At 39.6% G+C, this 19117-nt stretch overlaps 2 protein-coding genes across 12 annotated transcripts in view; one reads left to right on the forward strand and one right to left on the reverse strand.

Moving 5' to 3' along the window:
- The first annotated feature begins 1175 nt into the window (after positions 1–1175).
- Positions 1176–10955, forward strand: ankrd33bb (ankyrin repeat domain 33Bb). Its single transcript, XM_079611954.1, has 4 exons — positions 1176–2201; positions 5749–5878; positions 8789–8929; positions 9054–10955. The coding sequence occupies exons 1-4, from the start codon at positions 1752–1754 to the stop codon at positions 9872–9874; spliced, it is 1542 nt and encodes a 513-aa protein (XP_079468080.1). The 5' UTR covers positions 1176–1751; the 3' UTR covers positions 9875–10955.
- A 2728-nt stretch (positions 10956–13683) lies between these two features.
- ctnnd2b (catenin (cadherin-associated protein), delta 2b) overlaps positions 13684–19117 on the reverse strand; it is a 78745-nt gene continuing 73311 nt past the window's right edge. For 5 of the 11 annotated variants that reach the window (XM_079612010.1, XM_079612016.1, XM_079612014.1 and 2 more), the window contains 3 exons: positions 18229–18360; positions 17827–17903; positions 13686–17348 (listed from right to left, as the gene is read on the reverse strand). In XM_079612010.1, the coding sequence (XP_079468136.1) occupies positions 17103–17348; positions 17827–17903; positions 18229–18360 (455 nt within the window). In that variant the 3' untranslated portion in view covers positions 13686–17102. Of the gene's footprint in view, positions 17349–17826; positions 17904–18228; positions 18361–19117 lie in introns of all 11 variants that reach the window. The other 6 variants (XM_079612015.1, XM_079612012.1, XM_079612009.1 and 3 more) reach the window with 3 other exon arrangements.

Genomic DNA, 19117 nt, shown 5'->3' on the forward strand with positions numbered 1-19117 from the left:
TATATATATTAAAATATATATTTGAAATGTAAACTTTGCATCCTCAATTATTCAACTCACCTCTTGACCGTTTATCCCTATGTAAGTAAGGCAAGCTATCACTGTGACACTTTTTTGGAGGAGTCATATTTCTCTGTTGTAAATGCTTGCTTGCTTGCTTAGTTTAATTAACTTACTTAAATTAGCTTGTTGTTTCTGCCTTAAATTAATACATGGCTTGCTAACTGTGATTGTATATGTACATTTCTGAAATACAAAACTTGGACACAGTCACTTCTGATAACAGATCACTAAATTGTAATGTAGACACATGCATTTTCTGTAAAGCTGCTTTGAAACGATATGTATTGTGAAAAGCGCTATACCAATAAATGTGAATTTAATTTAATTCTAAGTTTAGTTGATAGCTGACATTATGAAATATAATTGTCCGAATCCGTTACCAAATTGCCTTTATTCTCTAGATAGAAAATATTAGATCACGTGACCTTTTGTGAAGATATTAAAGTGACATGAGCAGGTTTAGATACATTTTCTGGGATCATTTACTCAAAACGGCCTCTAGGATGTGCTGTCACCAGAAATATCAGTACAAAACATGCCTTTATACATCATCCTAAAGCCCCCAAAATGTTGCTGCCTTAAACATCCAAGTTGACTACTTAAAAATTTAAGTCATTTTAACTTAAATTACATTAGACTGACCTAAGCTATTTTCAACTTTTTATTGTTTTGTTATGCAAGATTCAACTAATTTTGAAACTTATTTTGATGAGTTGCAATGCAAAAACATATGTTGTCATAACTTATTGATCATATCATTTTTGACAGAGTAGTTAGAAAACAGCAGTCTTATTACGACCAAAAACATTGAAAGTGACAGTATGTGTTTGTTGTTATTGTTATTTTAGAATGCAAATGAGAGAACAGCTTATCCACAACAAAATGTTATTTCTGCTGCATCCAATTAACCTTCCACTAATCCATCGAGGAGGCTTGTCCGGCCAACAGTTGATCACAGTCAAATATAGGCTATCAAAGTGTGGAAAGTCGCTCTGGATGTGCTTGAGTATCAAAGTCGGCTAAAAATAGAAGCGATAAGAGTGATAATGGTGCACAGCAGGACTACTCGTATCCTGAAATATATAAAAGTCCTCCGCGCATTAACAGGGATCAGTTGTGTTGAGAATTGTTTTGTGTAACTGATGCACATTTGTGTTGCATCTGATGGAAAATGTACTGCATTGATTCCTCGGACAGTAAGATTACTGTTCAGCACATGTAACTGAAGGGGAGGGGGGGGGGGGGGAGGTTAGAGAGAGAGAGAGAGACAGAAAGAAAGAAAGAGACTAAGGCGATTAGGAGGCTTCTCTCGAAACGGTGCCCATGCCAGTCAGAGCCTTTCCGATGGAAGTCCTCCATCCTCACTTTGAGCTATTGGTGAATTCTCCAACAGGAGTCAGATTGGTTCACAGAGCAAGTCAAGTGAAGAAAAAATGGGATAGTTTTGGTGAAAAAAAACAAGCTTGGGTATGTATATTATAATCAGAAAACCAAGGGTGGACATAAGTACAACTGGTTCTTGAAGAGCAGCGGATATATGGAAACGATTATTCTAAAAGGTCTATGACTTCTGGTTCTTCATTTCTTGAGTCAATAACTGGAGTTTAGGATTGCCATTCAGTATGTGACGGTCTCATTCTGGATCCTACAAGATTTTTGTTTTTGTGTTCCACCTGTCGGACAGTTAAATGGTGCTAATAACTGAGAATGGTGTTGCAGGAGGTGTACTTCCAGTCAAAGATCACCAATATGGCACCAGTGTCAACCAAGCAAGAGGCTGTAACAATGAGGAGTCCTCCATACAGAGCTCCACTATTGAGGAGCCATCAGAGGACTCTTATTATGCAGATGATGAAGACCACCATCTTTCTGATGATGATGAGGATGATGACGACATCTACCAAGAATTTGAGGAGTTGGACTTTTCAAAACTACCGGATAACAAGAGCATTATGTCGGACGATTCCTTCTACCCACCTGATGATTCGCTCAACTTCGAAAAATGTCCGAGTCCTGAGAGCCCAGAGCCACTCAGCTTCTTCAAAGCATGCTGCACTAACAATGCCATCATTGTCAAAATCCTGATAAGACAAGGTGTGACGGAGGAGGAGGTGCGAGAGGTGGACAAAAATAACAGAGTAAGTTAGCTTTTGAATGTTTTAAAAGGAGAATGTGTAATTTCTATGCCACCAAACTGAATCGCAGAAATGTTTGTTTTTAAACGAGTTTCCCAAACACTCCCACCCCCTATCATTGGTCAGACAAACAGAGGCCCGCCCCCAAACTCAAGCTATTGGTTGAATCAGTGTTGATGGTCGGGGTGCTCAAAACATGTATTGAAAGCCTCTCAGTGTTTACACTTTTCTAGGGAAGTCAAGCTACAAATGGCTTACTTATAGTTCTACAAAAATAGCTTTAAATATTGTAGTGCTCTTTTATTATTTGCAATTTCCCAAAGTCTGAGGATCAAATGCCAGTTGTCACTGAATATTAAGACTCACATTTGTCTTTTAAGTGATCTTAAAAGTAAAAAAAAACATAAGTTTAACTTTAGTCTTTTTCATTTTAGCAGCACAGGCAATTGAAACATTTTAGGTTATGATAATTCAATTGCAGGAACATGCTCATGCAGTGTAAGAAAATCTCTATCATTACCATCCATGCTTAGATTTTTCTGAATACTGGAATAATTAACATATTACTTTCCAGGATCCATTCAGCTAAATCATGTGTTTAAAGAATGCCATTCTTGACTGGGAGACGGGCTTTCACTCCCCTTAGCCCTGAGAAGCTTACAATTATGACAATGTGGGTGATAACAGTGTCATGTTTATGCAAGGCTATTATCATATCAAAGAGTCTTTAAACATGCATGATCCACACAGGGCTCCTCAGGGAATGAGCTCAGGCGGCTGTCTCCTTCCTCCATAAATATCGATGCTGCGACTTTCATCCATACATTAAAGGCAGGATCTATAAGAAAAGAAATCTGGCTCGGATGGCAGCTCTATGCAAAACACGTGCCTTGCAGAGTCTAAAAATATTATATTGTAGTTAGGTTTTCACTGACATGACAACCTTATTCGTTATATGTAAATGAATGGGTCATTATCAAGTCCAGGAGGTTAAAAATAGGTGGTCACAAAATTAAACTAAGAAAAAGCACATATAGTAGCAAAATTAGAAAAACTAAAATGAAATTTAATAGTATATAAATAAAGCTAAAATAACACTTTTGTTTGTCCAAATGGGACAAAAAAGATTCATGACATTTCTAAGTCTATGTCTTGACTTGATGTCCAGTTGTGTTGTGATGCTGTGATCTACAGCTGAAATCTCATGGGCGCACCAGCCAGCTAAGCTCCTGGAACAGATTGAAGTTTGAATTGCAGTCCGAGATGCAGCCCAAGCAGATCGTAATCATGACTGAGCTTTTTAAAGGCTCTCCAAGATGTCAAAATACCGCAGGGCTCTGCCTAGACAGTAGACAGGGATTTTTTCGGCATGTCACATGAGCAGAGAACCCCTAATTTGTCCATTAAGCACAGACCTTATAATGTAAGTGTAATTCCAGTCAAAGAGTCTAGCAGCAGGCCTTAAAAGTCTATTTGATTCTGCCACCTATTGTCATGCTAAATGATATGTGAGAATTGAGACGACTTCCTTTCTCAGTGAACTCAAATTGCATGGACTACTGTTAAATGTGTCTATCTTCCTAAACATAGAGCCTATAATAAATGAAGCATCACCTCTTTTGTCCTTCTGCTCCTACTGAAACCATATTGAAAAATATACTCTGGAGCACTTTGCCGCTTGGTACGACTCGAGCATTGAATTTGTTAATAAACATCTTTTTTAACTATTCATCATTGCTGAACAGGACTGTGCGCTTGGTCTCTTAACTTAGAAAACACAGTTTGAAAACTCAATGTTCTGAACGCAAACAGAAACTACACATGCACAGAAACAAACGTTTATTCACACAGAGATAAAAAGGCTCTTGTTTTCCCCAAAGCATCTGGCTGTGTGTGGCAGTTAAAGACACGCAGTCCTCCTTTAAGACTCTACGACCCATTTGCATGTAAATGTCTCTCAACTAACACAATCCCTGATCATTTGTTTAATACAAATCTTATTCTACCACCATTAGCAGGAAATGATATGTGCAGCACAGTTAAACAGCACTATTAAGCGCTAATATTTAATGATCCTGTTTATCAGTCTCGGCAATGTTCAACCTGTTTGCGGTCCTGATAATTAAACGGAAAAATATGAGATTTTAGGTTCAGGAATCCTGCTGACTGTGGGGATGCACATTTGATAGCTTAAAGTTTATATTTCACCTTCGAGTCCTTCACAGCTGAACTTCTGTTGATCCCGGGAGGGGGAGCTTTAGGTGGTTAGAGAGGCTTTTCTTCACAATCATCTTACGACAGCATGACATTTCGCTTCCCTGTAAGACTGTGGTGTGTAATCGATGTGATCCCTATGAAGTGTAATCGGGATCTACCACTAGGTAGAAATTGCTACGTCATGCTATCTCATATGGCTGTTAGCCTATTAATAACCTTTATATTAAGAGATAAATGTAATATATATTTGCAAAAGAGCCTTAAGGGCGGCTTAGAGATGGACAACTACTCCTAAATTATATATAAAAATATATATTTTAATTTAGCTGCATATCGATTATGTTATAGCATTGATCGTATTCAGTTTCTTGCTATTCTGGAGCTTAGCACCATAAATGCAGCAGACAAGCGCTCTGAGCCCAGAGGGAACTCCATACTAAATCTTAGCTAATAGTCTTTATAGGGCTTACCATCTGCCTGTAGTGCTCTATAATCACTCACAATCTGGAGACACACAAGAAAAGGAAGATGCTTTGTACTATTCAAGCAATGCCTCTGACCTCACGCATTTGTTTTTAGTTCCTCGCAACCCTCACTCATCTGTGCCTTTAATATTTGCTGAATTCTATTGTGATTTTGACATATGCTGCGTTCAAGGAGCAGCTCTCCCCATGTCTGCACTGCATTTGTCTCTGTGCTCATTTGTACAGTTTGTTATGCTTAATTGTTAGACAATACAAAGAACAATTATTCTCCATTTACAGCATATTTAGATAACTGTTATTTAGTCTGAATGTGTACTTTTTCCAATCTTAGATATTTCTATTTAATACGTTAGTTGTTTCTGAATATTAAGCAAGTCATTACCCAGAAGATTTCCAAGAAAAGTGTAAACACTGTGGCTCATGTGGTGCATTCAAAACATCGCTTGTTTGAGCAACACTTGCACATTAGTTTATCTTGACTGTCTGATGTCCAACCAATGGAAGATGAAATAAAAAATTACACATTTCACCCTTAAAATACCAATATAAATGCACAGTGGTGACATTGCAGTTGACTGACCTAACTACAGTATAGGCTACACTTACCAGTCTAATATACTCTAAAGATCAAGAGCTTATCGACCTCATAAATAAGACCACCAAACCCATGTGTCTCTGACCTCTAGAGATATGGATCTGGAAACTCACCCTGCAACAATCCCTGCCCTAGTGCCCTTAAATGAACTGCCTCTGCAGTTTGCACGTTAAACACCTTCTTCTGCAGTAATGATGGACATTCAGGAAAATGACTGTGGAGATAACTCATATTTTTCCTCTCTGCTTTACAGACAGGTCTGATAGTGGCGTGTTACCAGGGCTACGTAGATGTGGTCATTGCACTCTCTCAGTGTCCACATGTGGACGTGAACTGGCAGGATAATGAAGGGAATACGGCTCTCATGACTGCTGCACAAGCAGGTAAGGGAAGTGACACCAATTAATCTATTAAAGGCAATAAAATGACGATCAATAACTCTCAGTATATCGCCCTGGGCCTTCATTTGACTTCTATAAAACAAGAGCAAATGTATTATCACTTAACCGTGAACAGAAGTAGCGAGATATCCTTTCTTTAGTATTATGGCACCGAGTGAAACGGATTACTGGAAAAAAAAAAGTAAGGCTTGGTTCACTTCGATGGTTGTTGATTGGATGGAGGCAGATCTAAATGTGAGCTTGCAAGAAAGGGTCTAAATAGCTGCTTTTCCAACGTGCCGGGCAGGGCCAATGGCCACGGACCTCAAGCACAGAGCCCAAAATCAAGTTTGGTAGCCCCACAGCGCTACCCTAAAAAACCCTAAAGCCTCCATAGAATGACGTCACACAACCACACCATTTCAACAGCTGACTGAAAACTAAACACTAGATTGTAAAATGAGCATGACAGAAGAGAATGTGTGGTCTTTACTTAAGATTCCAACATCGATATTTGACTGTTTTACAATAAAAATGTTACAGTGACAGTAGTTAGATATTTGTGTCAGAAGTGCACATCAAACATGCTGAATCAAATGGGTATTTACCATTTCACATTATTCAGTTGCACCTGCTTCCATTTAATTGCAAGTTGCTTTTAAGACAAATACTGATAAAATATCATGTTTATGTCACATTTCTTTAGAAAGAAAGAGTGAGCATTTCAACAGTAGTCGACATTTGAAGTGGATCAAAAAAAGTTAAAGGGGTCATGACATGAGAAACCAAATTTACCTTGATCTTTTGGTATATAAGAGGTCTTTGTACCATTAAAACGTCCTGCAAGTTTCATAGCTTAAGACGTCCTCCCCATTATAAACGAATCATTTATTTAATCAAGCTCTAAATACAGCTCGTTCTGGATCCATGGTAAGAAGTGACGTCACGGTACGAAGTGACGTACCAGCGTTTGCATATGACCGCCTCCGGCACAAGACAACTACGCTTAAAGCGCAAGGCAACTACGCTCACTTCGTATCGTTGTCGCGCCCGCGCGCCGCGCGCCTCACAAGTGTTCAGTCGACGGACAGCGAGTGGGCAGAGTGGGTCTGTGTACAGGGAGATTACGACGCCGCAGATGTGCTGTTCCTGGCTGTGGACAAACAACATCTTTGAATACGCTGCGAAAGATCCAGTCGTCAGGAAAAAATGGATGCACTTTATTTTTTGCGGACGTCCCAGTCACGGCAGTGTTAGTTTAAGCGTTTGTTCTATACATTTTAAGGATGACTGTTTTGAGCTTTGCCAGAAAACTGTTGCTCAAAGATAAGTTAGTGCCGTCTATTCTGGGCTCAACAACGACGACGCAAACTGTAAGTAATGTATTTAAAACTTTAAACTACTTTTTAAATACGCTGAAAGATCCAGTCGTCAGGGAAAAATGGATGCACTTTATTTTTTGCGGACGTCCCAGTCACGGCAGTGTTCTATACATTTAAGGATGACTGTTTTGAGGAAAAAATCCCAATATGATGCTTGGCTTTGCCAGAAAACTGTTGCTCAAAGATAAGTCCGTGCCGACTGTTCTGGGCTCAATAACGACGACGCAAACTTACTTTTTACCATGGCTAATATAAACACATTTGTATAAGAGAATCTTGAAAATATGTCGCCTTTCTAGTAGGCCTACATGTGATAGAAAATTAAAAATGTTGCCTTTATCAATGCTGCATCTTCAAAGATGGCCTGTCTGTGCATGCATTTTTGTCCGTGGTACACCCTATCATTTCATTGGAATTAGTTAAATAATGTTAAACTGTTAGCAAATTAAGCTATAGGATAATTATGCAACAATAATCCGTTTTCAAGTGTCTCGGGTTAATTTTTTTTTATTAATTCAAAATAGTTTCACTTTCCATGTGGACACGGGCTGATCCAGTCTTCGTTGTTGTGGTGATGGTGCATTTTCCTCTGATTCCTCCTCTGATTCCGGCTCAAACATAATAAGGTTTTATCATTGCAAGAGCCATCGCTTCGCATGCATCACCCGCTATTAAACAGTTACGCTGAATCCGCAAACGTTCTGGCTGGGGGCGTTAATAATTGATGCATAGGCACTGACGTTAGCCAATCATAACAGTGGGCGTTAACACTGAACTCTTAAAGGGGAAACACCCCCAAAACAGACTGTTTGAATCAGATGATGAGAAACAGGGTGGGAAAAGGTCATAAATCACTACATTTTAAAAGTTTTTTGTAAAAAAAACTATAGTAATACTATAATTGCACCTAAGGGAACATAATAATAAAATAAAAAAAACCATGTCATGACCCCTTTAATCAAAGTTGTCCTAAGACAAATAGGGTATTGTTCAAAATTCATGTATAACTTTGATGAAAGGTTTTGATCCCCTTTAAATGTTGACTGTATTAATTTTCCATGAAATTAATGATGTGATCCGAGTAGGTTTGAGCAATATCTTCCGTCTCATACTGTTATCCTTTCAGTCAGAGCAAGAGGGAGCTCATGAGAAGAAAACAGGAGTTATTAGTTATACAAGTTGACTGGAGTGCATGTTTTTATGCACTTGAACCCCCTCCCCTCCCCCTATACACAGAACAAATAAAGCACCCTGTATAGGGACCAGAATATCATACACTTGTTCTAGTAAGCATACACCTAGAAACCTCATTGAAGGACATGCTCAACTTTATACAAAGAGTATTAACCAGGTCTAACCATCTTAGTGTCTGTATTCTTGTAGCTCAAAAAGTAGAGCATGTTGCTAGCAACGTCAAGCTCATGGGTTTGATTCCCAGGGAATGCATGAACTCATAAACTGTTGCTTTGGATAAAGGCATCTGCCAAATGCATAAACGTAAATGTATTCTATATCTTCCTCTGAATTATAGGCCACAGTATGATTACCAACTACCTGCTGAACTATTTTCCCGGGCTTGACACTGAACTCAGGAACTGCCATGGCTTCACTGCGATGATGAAAGCGGCCATTCAAGGTCGAGCCGAATGCGTGCGGTCTCTCATGATGACAGGTACAGTATCATCAGCTGAACAATTTTAATTCATTCCTAATTTAGTTCATGCATAATAATCTTCCATTTTGTTCCTTCACGTGGGCATTCATTTTCCATTCTTCTGATGTTTTTCTTTATAAAGGAGGAGACATTGAAGCGAGGGACTTTGGCCGTAAGCAGACCCCAAATGAATGGGCCACGTTCACGGGCCGCTACGAGACCACCAAACTGATGTCCCGACTGATGGAACAGCCTTGTGCTGAACAGTTCTGTGACTCTTATCGCATGGAGTGGCCTATGCTAAACGAACTGGTGGCTCGATCAAAAGAGCCCAAGTCCTGCTTGAGGAAGTTCTCAGAGTGTGTCAGTAACTTGCTCTCCATCAGCATGAAGACCAACCCCGTGGACGAAGGTGTCATGGACTATATGGTGCGCATGACCACGGCGCTGGCCAGCCCGCTCATAGCCACCGCCTGCCACACTGTGTGCCCGGGTAGCCCTCCGTGTGTTGGAAAACGCCGCCCTGCCGTACAGGACATCCTCCGCAGACAGCGTCTGGCTGAGCTGAAGAACCTGGGGCCCGAGCGCCTCAACAACTACAAGCGGCTCTTCCAGAACTCCAGGGTCCTGCTGGTGCCGAAGAAGCAGGAGCGGCGCGCCAGTCTGCAGCCACAGATACTGCAAAGTGTAGCAATGGCCTCCACCATGGCCCTGAGGAGAAGTAGCCTGCTGCCCCTACACTTGATGCGCAGAAGCAGTGTGCGTCCTGGAGTAGTGGTGCCTAAAGTCATGCTGTGTAAAGCTCCTGCCCCTGCATTCATGCCGGAGCGTCTGCCTAGCAGGACTTCAAAAGACCCATTACACCTACAGATCCCTAAATGGAGGTACAAAGCTCTGAAGGAGGAGAAGAAGAAAGCTGAACAGATGGATAGGTTGAGGTTGCCTATCGGGAGGAAAAAGTGATGTGGCTTTTGATGCCTTAGTGTTTTTTAAGGGTGTTTTACTCTGTGAGAGGGTCAGCAGTACAAATCGTACACTAGACTGCCATGTACTTCACTCCTCAGTTGTATAATCTTTAGTCTGATACGTTATTTTTAAGTGATAATTCTAATTGACTAAATCACCAAAGATAATTAATGTGTTGTTTGTATTCGCTCATCGTCTTTGAGCCATTTCATACTTGAAATTTGACGCACACTAATTTATATTTTTTTATATTGCTCTGAAAGACTGAATTTATGAAAGGGAGTGTTATATAAAGAAGCTGCTAAAACAATAAACACCATATTTATCAATGACGTTTATAACACCGAAATAAGGCAATAGACCATAGTCAGTTTAGATGACAGGCCTATTGAATTTAACGCAGATGAAAGCAAGGCTGTGAGGAAAGACACAGTCTTTGCAATGTCACACGCTGTATTAAGGTCATAGATTAGATAATTTTCGCAACTTTTAAAACTGTTTTATGTAGTGTTTTTTTTTCATCAGCTGAACAATGTTGTTAAACAGCAGTATTCTATCCCTCACAGACTAGTTTTCGTTCCTGTCAGTAAAAATGGCGCTACCCTGACTACCGTAGGTCGGCAGGTTATAATAATGATACAATTTGAATTAAATCTACAAGATGCCGATTTTCAGTGAGGTGTGCATTGCCTTGAGCATATTTGTGCACTGCCGGTGAGCGTTGCAAGTGGAGAGAGAGCCTTCAGTAAACTTAACGGGTAAGAACTACCTCAGATCAAAGATCTGTCTCAGGAAAGACTGTCTGACCATGCTGCCTATTGAACATGATTTAGATAGACGGCTTGATTTCAAAGATCTGATCAAAGTTTTTGCTGTGAAAAAAAAAACACGTAGCTTGGCACTTGGGGAATAAGAAATTGCAAGTTGACAGCTTATTTTTTATAAAACAGCTTATAAGACATCCAGACAGAGTTTAAATAGTGTCTGTGTAATGTATGAGATGATGTTGTACTGCAGTACTGTATTTAATTATTTGTATATAGTTATAAATGCATAATTTAATAAACTTTCAAATTTAGCTATTTATTGCCTCTTATTGAATATGCATTAATTGCTACTCATTGATAATGACTGTTGTTATGTGGCAAAAAGATAAGATAATTGGGGGTTGGATTTCAAATTAGCCAGGGGCCCCAGAAAACACTATGGCGCCCATGTAACTGTATGTCTATAAACCTGGAAAAGCTCTTTGCTTCTTTTTTTTTTTTTTTGGGTTAATGACACTCATTCTTAAAGGGATACTCCACTTTTTTTGGAAATAGGCTCATTTTACAACTCCCCCAGAGTTAAACAGTTGAGTTTTACCGTTTTCGAATCCATTCAGCCGAACTCCGGTTCTGACGGTACCACTTTTAGCATAGCTTAGCATAGATAATTGATTCTGATGGGACCATTAGCATTTCTTTCCAAATGACCAACGAGTTTCAATATTTTTCCTATTTAAAACTTGACTCTTCTGTAGTTAAACCGTGTACTAAGATCGACGGAAAATGAAAAGTTGCGATTTTCCAAGCCTATATGGCTAGGAACTACTCTCATCCCGGCGTAAGAATCAAGGAACTTTGCGGCCGTACCATGGGTGCAGCAGCGTAATGATATGACGAAGCACTTGCCGTCAACAAACCAACGTGACAACCTGCTTGCACAGGGAGCGTGCCTTGCAGCATGGAGACATTTGTGAGAGACGATTCATTTAGATGACATCTAAACAGACCCGAACATACAAGGGTTATACGCTACCTCACCAGAACTCTACAACAAAACTACTAACGTTATACTGTACAAGACGAATGATCGAGGAAACCTATAGCACTCACTGATTGCATTTCACAGGAAGATAACAACGGCAGTGCTTTTACAAAAAGTAAAATTGTTATACAGTACTTCCAGTGATGCGCGGGTTGATCCAAAATTAGCGGGTGCCTGCGGTTACGAGTCATCCAAAAATATTTTTAATGATATTCGGGTCGCGGTCGGTCGGGTCGTTTGAAATAAAGATGCCAATTAAACCTTTGTAATTTATATAGTACTAGACTCAATGTTCTATGAAATACATAGGTGTACGTGTACACTTTATTGGCTGAATAACTGCGCGAGGATGATGCACGAGCTCAGTCAGAGATGACAGTGGGAAATCCTTATTTACCTTTTTAATGTTGAGCGCGTTATTAACTTTTGAATAAAAGCTGACGCTGGACAAAATGCCCGATTTCCCAACGCGTTGAACTGAGCAATGCCATTGTGCCATTTTAATAGGCTACTTTTAAACGCATATAGCTCAGTAATGTCAGTTTTATGTATTTGCTGAGAGGGGGCGGGGTTTTTGTTGGGAAAGTCTGGGGAGAGACGCACACTTCGGTTAGACTGGATAAACACATGCAGCATCTTAATTGATAAGAAAATGAAACGAAATAAATGAATAAATCAAGCCTTTATTAAAAAACACTAGGCGATATCACAGCATTCAGAAAAATGCGCACCCCTCCGTCTATGGCCCATGACGCTACGATGAGCATAAACTAGTTTACTAGCTAAGTTACTTAAAAAAAAAATGCGGGTCGGGTACAATATTTTCTTTCTTTTGCGGTCCGAGTTGCGGGCGGGTTAGCTGAAAACGTCGGTCGAGTGCGGGTTGTTTATAACGTTACATAGACCCGCGCATCACTGTAGGCTACTTACAGCCATGGGTGATGATGATGATGCACTTGGACCTGTCTGTACATTGAAGATTGTTGGGATGGCTGTATCCTTTAGACGCTGTACCGTACTGTCCGTGTTTTCTTTATAGTCATCTGGTCCAAAATGCTTTGAGCAAACACGCCATTTTTTGATAGATTCTATCGGCGTTTTTAGATCAATGTTCAGAGCAGTCAACCATTGATTTTTTAGTTTCTTTTTGTTCGTTGGTATTCGGTGTAACATTACGGTAGAATATACCTTCGCCTTACTATCACAGCCCTTTACTACGCACAGAACCATGGCTAATCGCACAGGAAACCTAATTTGCCACCTAAAAACTACACAAACTTAGTCCCGGTCATGTTGGAAGTTACCGAGCTGGGGACTATTTTCAGGTGCTTCGTCATAATATGATCATTACGCTGCTGCACCCATGGTACGGCCGCACAGTTCCTTGATTCTTACGCCGGGATGAGAGTAGTTCCTAGCCATATAGGCTTGGAAAATCGCAACTTTTCATTTTCCGTCAATCTTAGTACACGGTTTAACTACAGAAGAGTCAAGTTTTAAATAGGAAAAATATTGAAACTCGTTGGTCATTTGGAAAGAAATGCTAATGGTCCCATCAGAATCAATTATCTATGCTAAGCTATGCTAAAAGTGGTACCGTCAGAACCGGAGTTCGGCTGAATGGATTCGAAAACGGTAAAACTCAACTGTTTAACTCTGGGGGAGTTGTAAAATGAGCCTATTTCCAAAAAAAGTGGAGTATCCCTTTAACAGATGCAGCGCCTTTTAAAAGTTTAACTTTTCAACTCAAGTCTTAAAATAACGTGGCGTGCATGCGCAAAACGCGTGCTGAAAACACATTAGCAACTTATGTTCAGAGGCAGAGCCAAAATACCTTATTCAGAAATCGAGGCTGTGAGGGGGTAGACTTACCGTGTTTTCAATGGCATCCGCTGTAAAAAAAAAGAAAAGGGAAAAAAAGGTGTATAAAGCTCATAGATCAATTATAATTTTCCACTGCTCATGCCTTGAATTTTTTTGTCAGCTGACATTTCACGGAAAGATAGGCTATTTTGCTGTTTCGTCAGAAGGACATTTGAAAAGCCGATTAAATAACTGTAGGCTACACTATCTCTCACAGCATCAATTTCCTTACCGTTAAAAACGAAAGATGCCGCTGCTGTGAATAAGGTCTATGAATGGAGCTTGACATCCAGTCACACCCTAACCTTACCCTATCCCTCCCTAAACCTGATTTAGGTTGGAAGTCATTTGGCTTTGAGGTGACCACCACTTGTGTTCAAACCGGGTGACGAATTAATTTGATAATGAAATTATTCAAGTAATGATAAAAGGTAAACTGTTTAAATAAAAAGAAACGCGGGCATTTTCAGTTTGTAAAGACAAACATATTTAAGTCAGCTCAAATAGACAGTGCGAGAGAGCTACGATGTCACATATTGGTGAAGATTTGAAATATAATGTTTGTTATGAGGTAATGTTTCCTTTAGACATGTCAGTGATAAAGATGTCAAACTATAGCGTTGAAATCCTTTAATAACAAAACAAAACAGTCAAAGTTACAAGGGGTGCACCTGTACCAGCAATGCAGAGTGGCAGTAAACTTCCAATAGGGGTCAGTATTAGGCCTACATTCTAGTCAGTCAAGGTAAGGCTTCATGTTCTCAAAACACACAATCCAGACATTGAGAGCCATTTCAGCTCTCAAAATGCATTTCTTTAATATTCGTATCTAACGACACGTTCTTACACACTTACATTAGCAATAAAATTCAACACTCAGTTCACAGCATCACCACATTTTTATGCATTAAATTGAACTGTAGATGGATTAATACTCTATTACGCATTAGCATTGATGACATTGAAATGAATGGACGTGAAGGGCTTGGTGTTTCCGAGCTGTAGGCATGAGATGTCGTTTAGCACCTGCCACACTTTTTTATACTGCAGACTGGTTCTCAGGACAAAGTGAGAAGCACATACCCTGTCAATGTCAAAATGCCTCTCTGTGGGGAAAATGGTAATGAAACAGTCGTGATGAAACCCTAACAGGAGCTCGCAGCTTGCCCGCCTGGCCTCTGATAGCTATCTAGGAATTCTATCAAAAATACAATAAATTGAAAAGTCACGCCTGTACAAGGTAACAGAAATCTCTTATGTGTTAGTGCTGATGTCTGGAACAAAATAAATGCTGTCAATAGCCTACAAAACACATGGAAAAATCAGTGCTGTTAAAGTGTTGAAAGCATCATTCTAAAGTGGTTTGGATGTAATACAAGTGTATTTTAAAACAAATCTGGCAATAAAGTGCATGCCAATGTCAGATCTGCTCTAAGAAAACCTCAATATAGGATAGAAAGAACTCAGACACAGAGCGAAATAAATCACAAAACAGTGATTCTCCATTAGTTTATATAGCAGTTGCAACCTGGCATTAAAAAGGTTCACAATTCTCTCAAACACTTTGTCTAGCAACAGAAAAAAAGTTTTACTTACATCTTCAATACAGGTTGTCTGATATGTCTACTTTTTCACAGATATTTTGCTTGTTCTCAGACGTTCACTATCGATGGTGCTGAAGATATGCGAGTTTGGGGATCATCCTCAATCCTGGCATCTGACAATAACCTCTAAGTGTAAATTGACATGAAGGGAAGACCAGGGCTTGCTTCATACCTCCCTTAAATCCGCCAGATTTGAAGTTTAAGGTTGGCAAAATCACAAAAAAATTATAGGGTAGTGTCATTCTTTGTTCTCCATTCAGTCAATAGAGGAATGCTCACCCATCTTCTCCTGCAATAAGATGACCTGAGATTAGGTATAGGCAATTACCTAAGAGAGAAAAAAATGAAAATCAAGAGGTGTGTGTATACGCACAGCTCTCCTTCTATATCAAAGCTATTCATTTTAGTGGCATCCATTTTACTAAGGACATGAAACATTCAAAAGGCATTAATAAAAGGTAGCAACATAGGCCAAAAGATGTTAGAGCATTGTTTTAGCACCTTTTCAAGTCAATATTAGACGCTTCCTCACATCTGCCCTCACTGAGCCCTGGTCTCACCTCTTTGAAACAGCAACAACATGACAACAGGAGGTCAACATCCGGTTAGAAATTAAAGTGAACAAAACCCTATGCTTTTTTTTTAACTATAGCATTTTTTTCCTTGCAATGTTTCTGCGTTAGGTGACATCCACATCTGCACATAAAAAGTATATATATATTTTGTATTTATATAATATATATCCATATTCTATTGACAGATATGTCTACGATGAGCTTAAGAACCACTGATTTTTCTGGAAGAAAAAAAGCAGATTTTGCAAATGTCTATTTTACAACACAGCGTTAACTAATTGTACATCTTTGGAGGGGGAGTAGCTGTAAAAGACCGTGTCCCTCCGTTTTTCGTTACAGTGTGAATGCTGTTGAAACACATTTTTTAAAAAAAAAGAAGCATTTACAAACAGGCGTCGATAGAACCAGTGACTTGTCGGCAGATCTACAGCACCCCTTGGGTCAGGGATTACCACATTTGGCACATAACTTAGCACAGATCACTCGACGGCTTGTGGAGTGACCAGTCTTCATGTCAGTACAGTTGGGGAAAAAAGAAAACAAACTGACAGATAGGCCTGAAAATGTTCTTGTTATTGGTGGAAACCCTGTCCAGGCAGTGATGCTCTGTCGTCAGTTATTAGTAGTTTCCTCATAGAAAAACGGAGAAAAAACACATTAGAGCAAACGACACCTCTGAATTATATGCTTTTCTTACCCATAGAACAGGACGCTGGAGTTCAGTGAGTGTTTTTTCCTCTCTCTCTTTTAAAATACAGGAAAATAAAATGATATATTGAGCCACATGGGAGGACACAGTAGTCTTTGCGTAATATACACAATGCACCTTGTATCTACATCTGTAATATACAACAAGTACTTTACACCAGACTTAAGAAGTTAAAAAGGAGGTACAAAAACAAGCAAATAATAAAAAGAAACAAAATAAAATATACAAAGGCTAGGAGTGTAACAGAGCACTCCATAAAAGCATGGTTTAACATAAAGAAATGTCCAAAATCATTTGTGAAAACTACTTCCTTAGCTTGTGTCGAATGTCGATTTCTTGTGCTTCACGTAACTGTCCCATCTCTGCGCCACATACAGTATCTTCCACTTTCCCGTTTACATTTCACTTTCCTCCACTGCTTCGAAAAACACCAAAGTTCAAGTGGTCCGTTCGGTAAAACGCATTCCTTGAGCTTCTCTAAAATCCTCTCCCGTCAAGCACTTTCCTAACCTCGCTCACTGGCCGAGTGGCAGCCCACTGTGGTGCGAGCAGTGAACCGAACTGAAGGTTTACGTGTGTGAGATGTCTACTAGTGTTCATGCACATGCTGGGCTGGTCTCTGTGTATGGTGTTCGTAGGCCAGCCTCCAGCCTGCCTCTGTGCCTCTACACCCACGAGTCTGGCGAGGCAGGGTAGTGGCTCGTCTCGTAGTTGAGTTCACTGTACGGGCGGGATGCCGAATAAAAGTCCACGTAGTTCCCCGTGGACTTCAGTCCCAGGTGCATGGTGCCGTCGGCTGCAGGTTGGGGGCGTTTATGCGCTTGGTCCTCGTAGTACGGCTCCTCGAAGTTGGCTCCTGGGGGAGTCTGGAAGGGAGGGTAGGCCTCTGGAGGGTTGCCTTGAGCGGAGACCTGACGGAAATAATGAGAGCGTAAGGGCTGCTTTGGGAAGTGACATAAATGTATTATGCGGTAGTTCAGAAACTAAGAATCTAATTTACAATTCAAATCAAGAACATTCCTCGCTTCTGTGTAATAAAGTTAAAAAGCAACACATTTATGTTATATAAAAGGTGCTTCATTTAAACCAGCGTTTCCCAACATTCTTTTTTATGTCTTCGGTTCCCTCCACAATGCAATCAAAAAGACTCAAGAACTTCATCCACACCAAAAAGGAACTAAAAAAATCATATTAGCTGGCTATATAGATTTATTTTATTTTAATATTATTATATAGTTAAAACATATGTAACAGTTGTGTAATGTAACAGTTCCTGACTTGCTCATTGTTGGTTAACGTTGAGTAATGAGACCTTATTGTAAAGCGTTCCCAAAATATCAGTACGAGCTAAACATTATTACAATGCTGTGTGATCTGCGGTGACCTCACCTGGTTATGTTTGATGTCATCACCAGGAGACATGTAGGCACCTCTGAACAGTGTAGATGTTCCACTTGAGATTTGAGCTGCGGAGACAGTGAATTATAAAGATTCTCAGAGGACTGGCAGGTACAGCAAATGTCTGCCTGAAACAGGTGAGCAGATATACTGTATGACTTTTGTTGAGGCAAAGGACTTTACACCAAGATGCAAAGGGTGAGATGTCAGACATCTTTCTGTGAAATAAATGTGTTACACTGTTACTAATACTGGGCTAATTACAGCACTCAGGTGTAATTCATTGCCTTCGTTTATGGTATATTTGATGGTTTATCTGAAAATCATTGTCGACTCATTTGATGGCGGTTATATGAAAGCTTTAAACTGTAGGTCTTCGAACTGCGGCCTTACCTGCCATCGCATCTTTTCTGGAGGTGTGCTCGCCTTTGTTTCCATGGTAACCAGAAATGGTTCCAGTTGTCTCATAGTCCATCTTCCTCTCCTTCAAGCTCATCATTTCTCGAGGGGAGGTGGGGGCACTTGCTAAAAAACACGGCAAGTCAACCAATAATGAGTGAGGGAGGAAAACAGCCCGTTTGTTCCGACGAAAGTGTCTTGACGCATTTGAAAGTACAATAAGATCTCATTCCATCAAGGGATCTTTTATTTTACATAAAAAACTCATTTACTGTAATGAAGCAATTCTCTTGTTGCCTTTTGAGGCAAACAAGTGCCAGTGCTCTGCTCCTAATTGCTAAATGGAATTGGTCAGGTAATTGATTGGTTTTGTCTGGGCTTCTTGTTCCTTCGGCATTCATTTATTTCACATTTCTAGTCACTTTTGTGTTTAGGAAAGCTTTCTGTCTGGAGGTGTGTGATTTATAGAAGGTAAGACTTCATAAAAACACTTTATAAAAGGGATTAACTAAAAATATTATATGAACTTATTGCACATTCAAAGTGACAACACAAATCAGTTTAATGACATTAAATTATATTATGTTCTGTATTGTAAATATATACATTTGTTGCAGAGGAAATGAGATGACAAAAGATACAACATAACTGCCGTAATTTCAGTAAAAAAATCGCTATAATTCACACAATAAATACTGAGATGGTTTTTCAGTATTTATTCTTTTTTTTTTTATGTAACAATTAGTATTTTTGTGATGGTTTTTCAAATCGTTTTCAAGTCAGGAAAGGGTTAAACAATAACATTTACTTTATACATAAAAGGCGTTTGAAAAGTATAAAAAATGAATAATAATAAAAAGTTTCCAAAGTTTGAATGTGTCCT

This window comes from Phoxinus phoxinus (assembly GCF_949152265.1).
Source record: "Phoxinus phoxinus genome assembly, chromosome: 5".
Classification (NCBI taxonomy): Eukaryota; Metazoa; Chordata; class Actinopteri; order Cypriniformes; family Leuciscidae; genus Phoxinus; species Phoxinus phoxinus.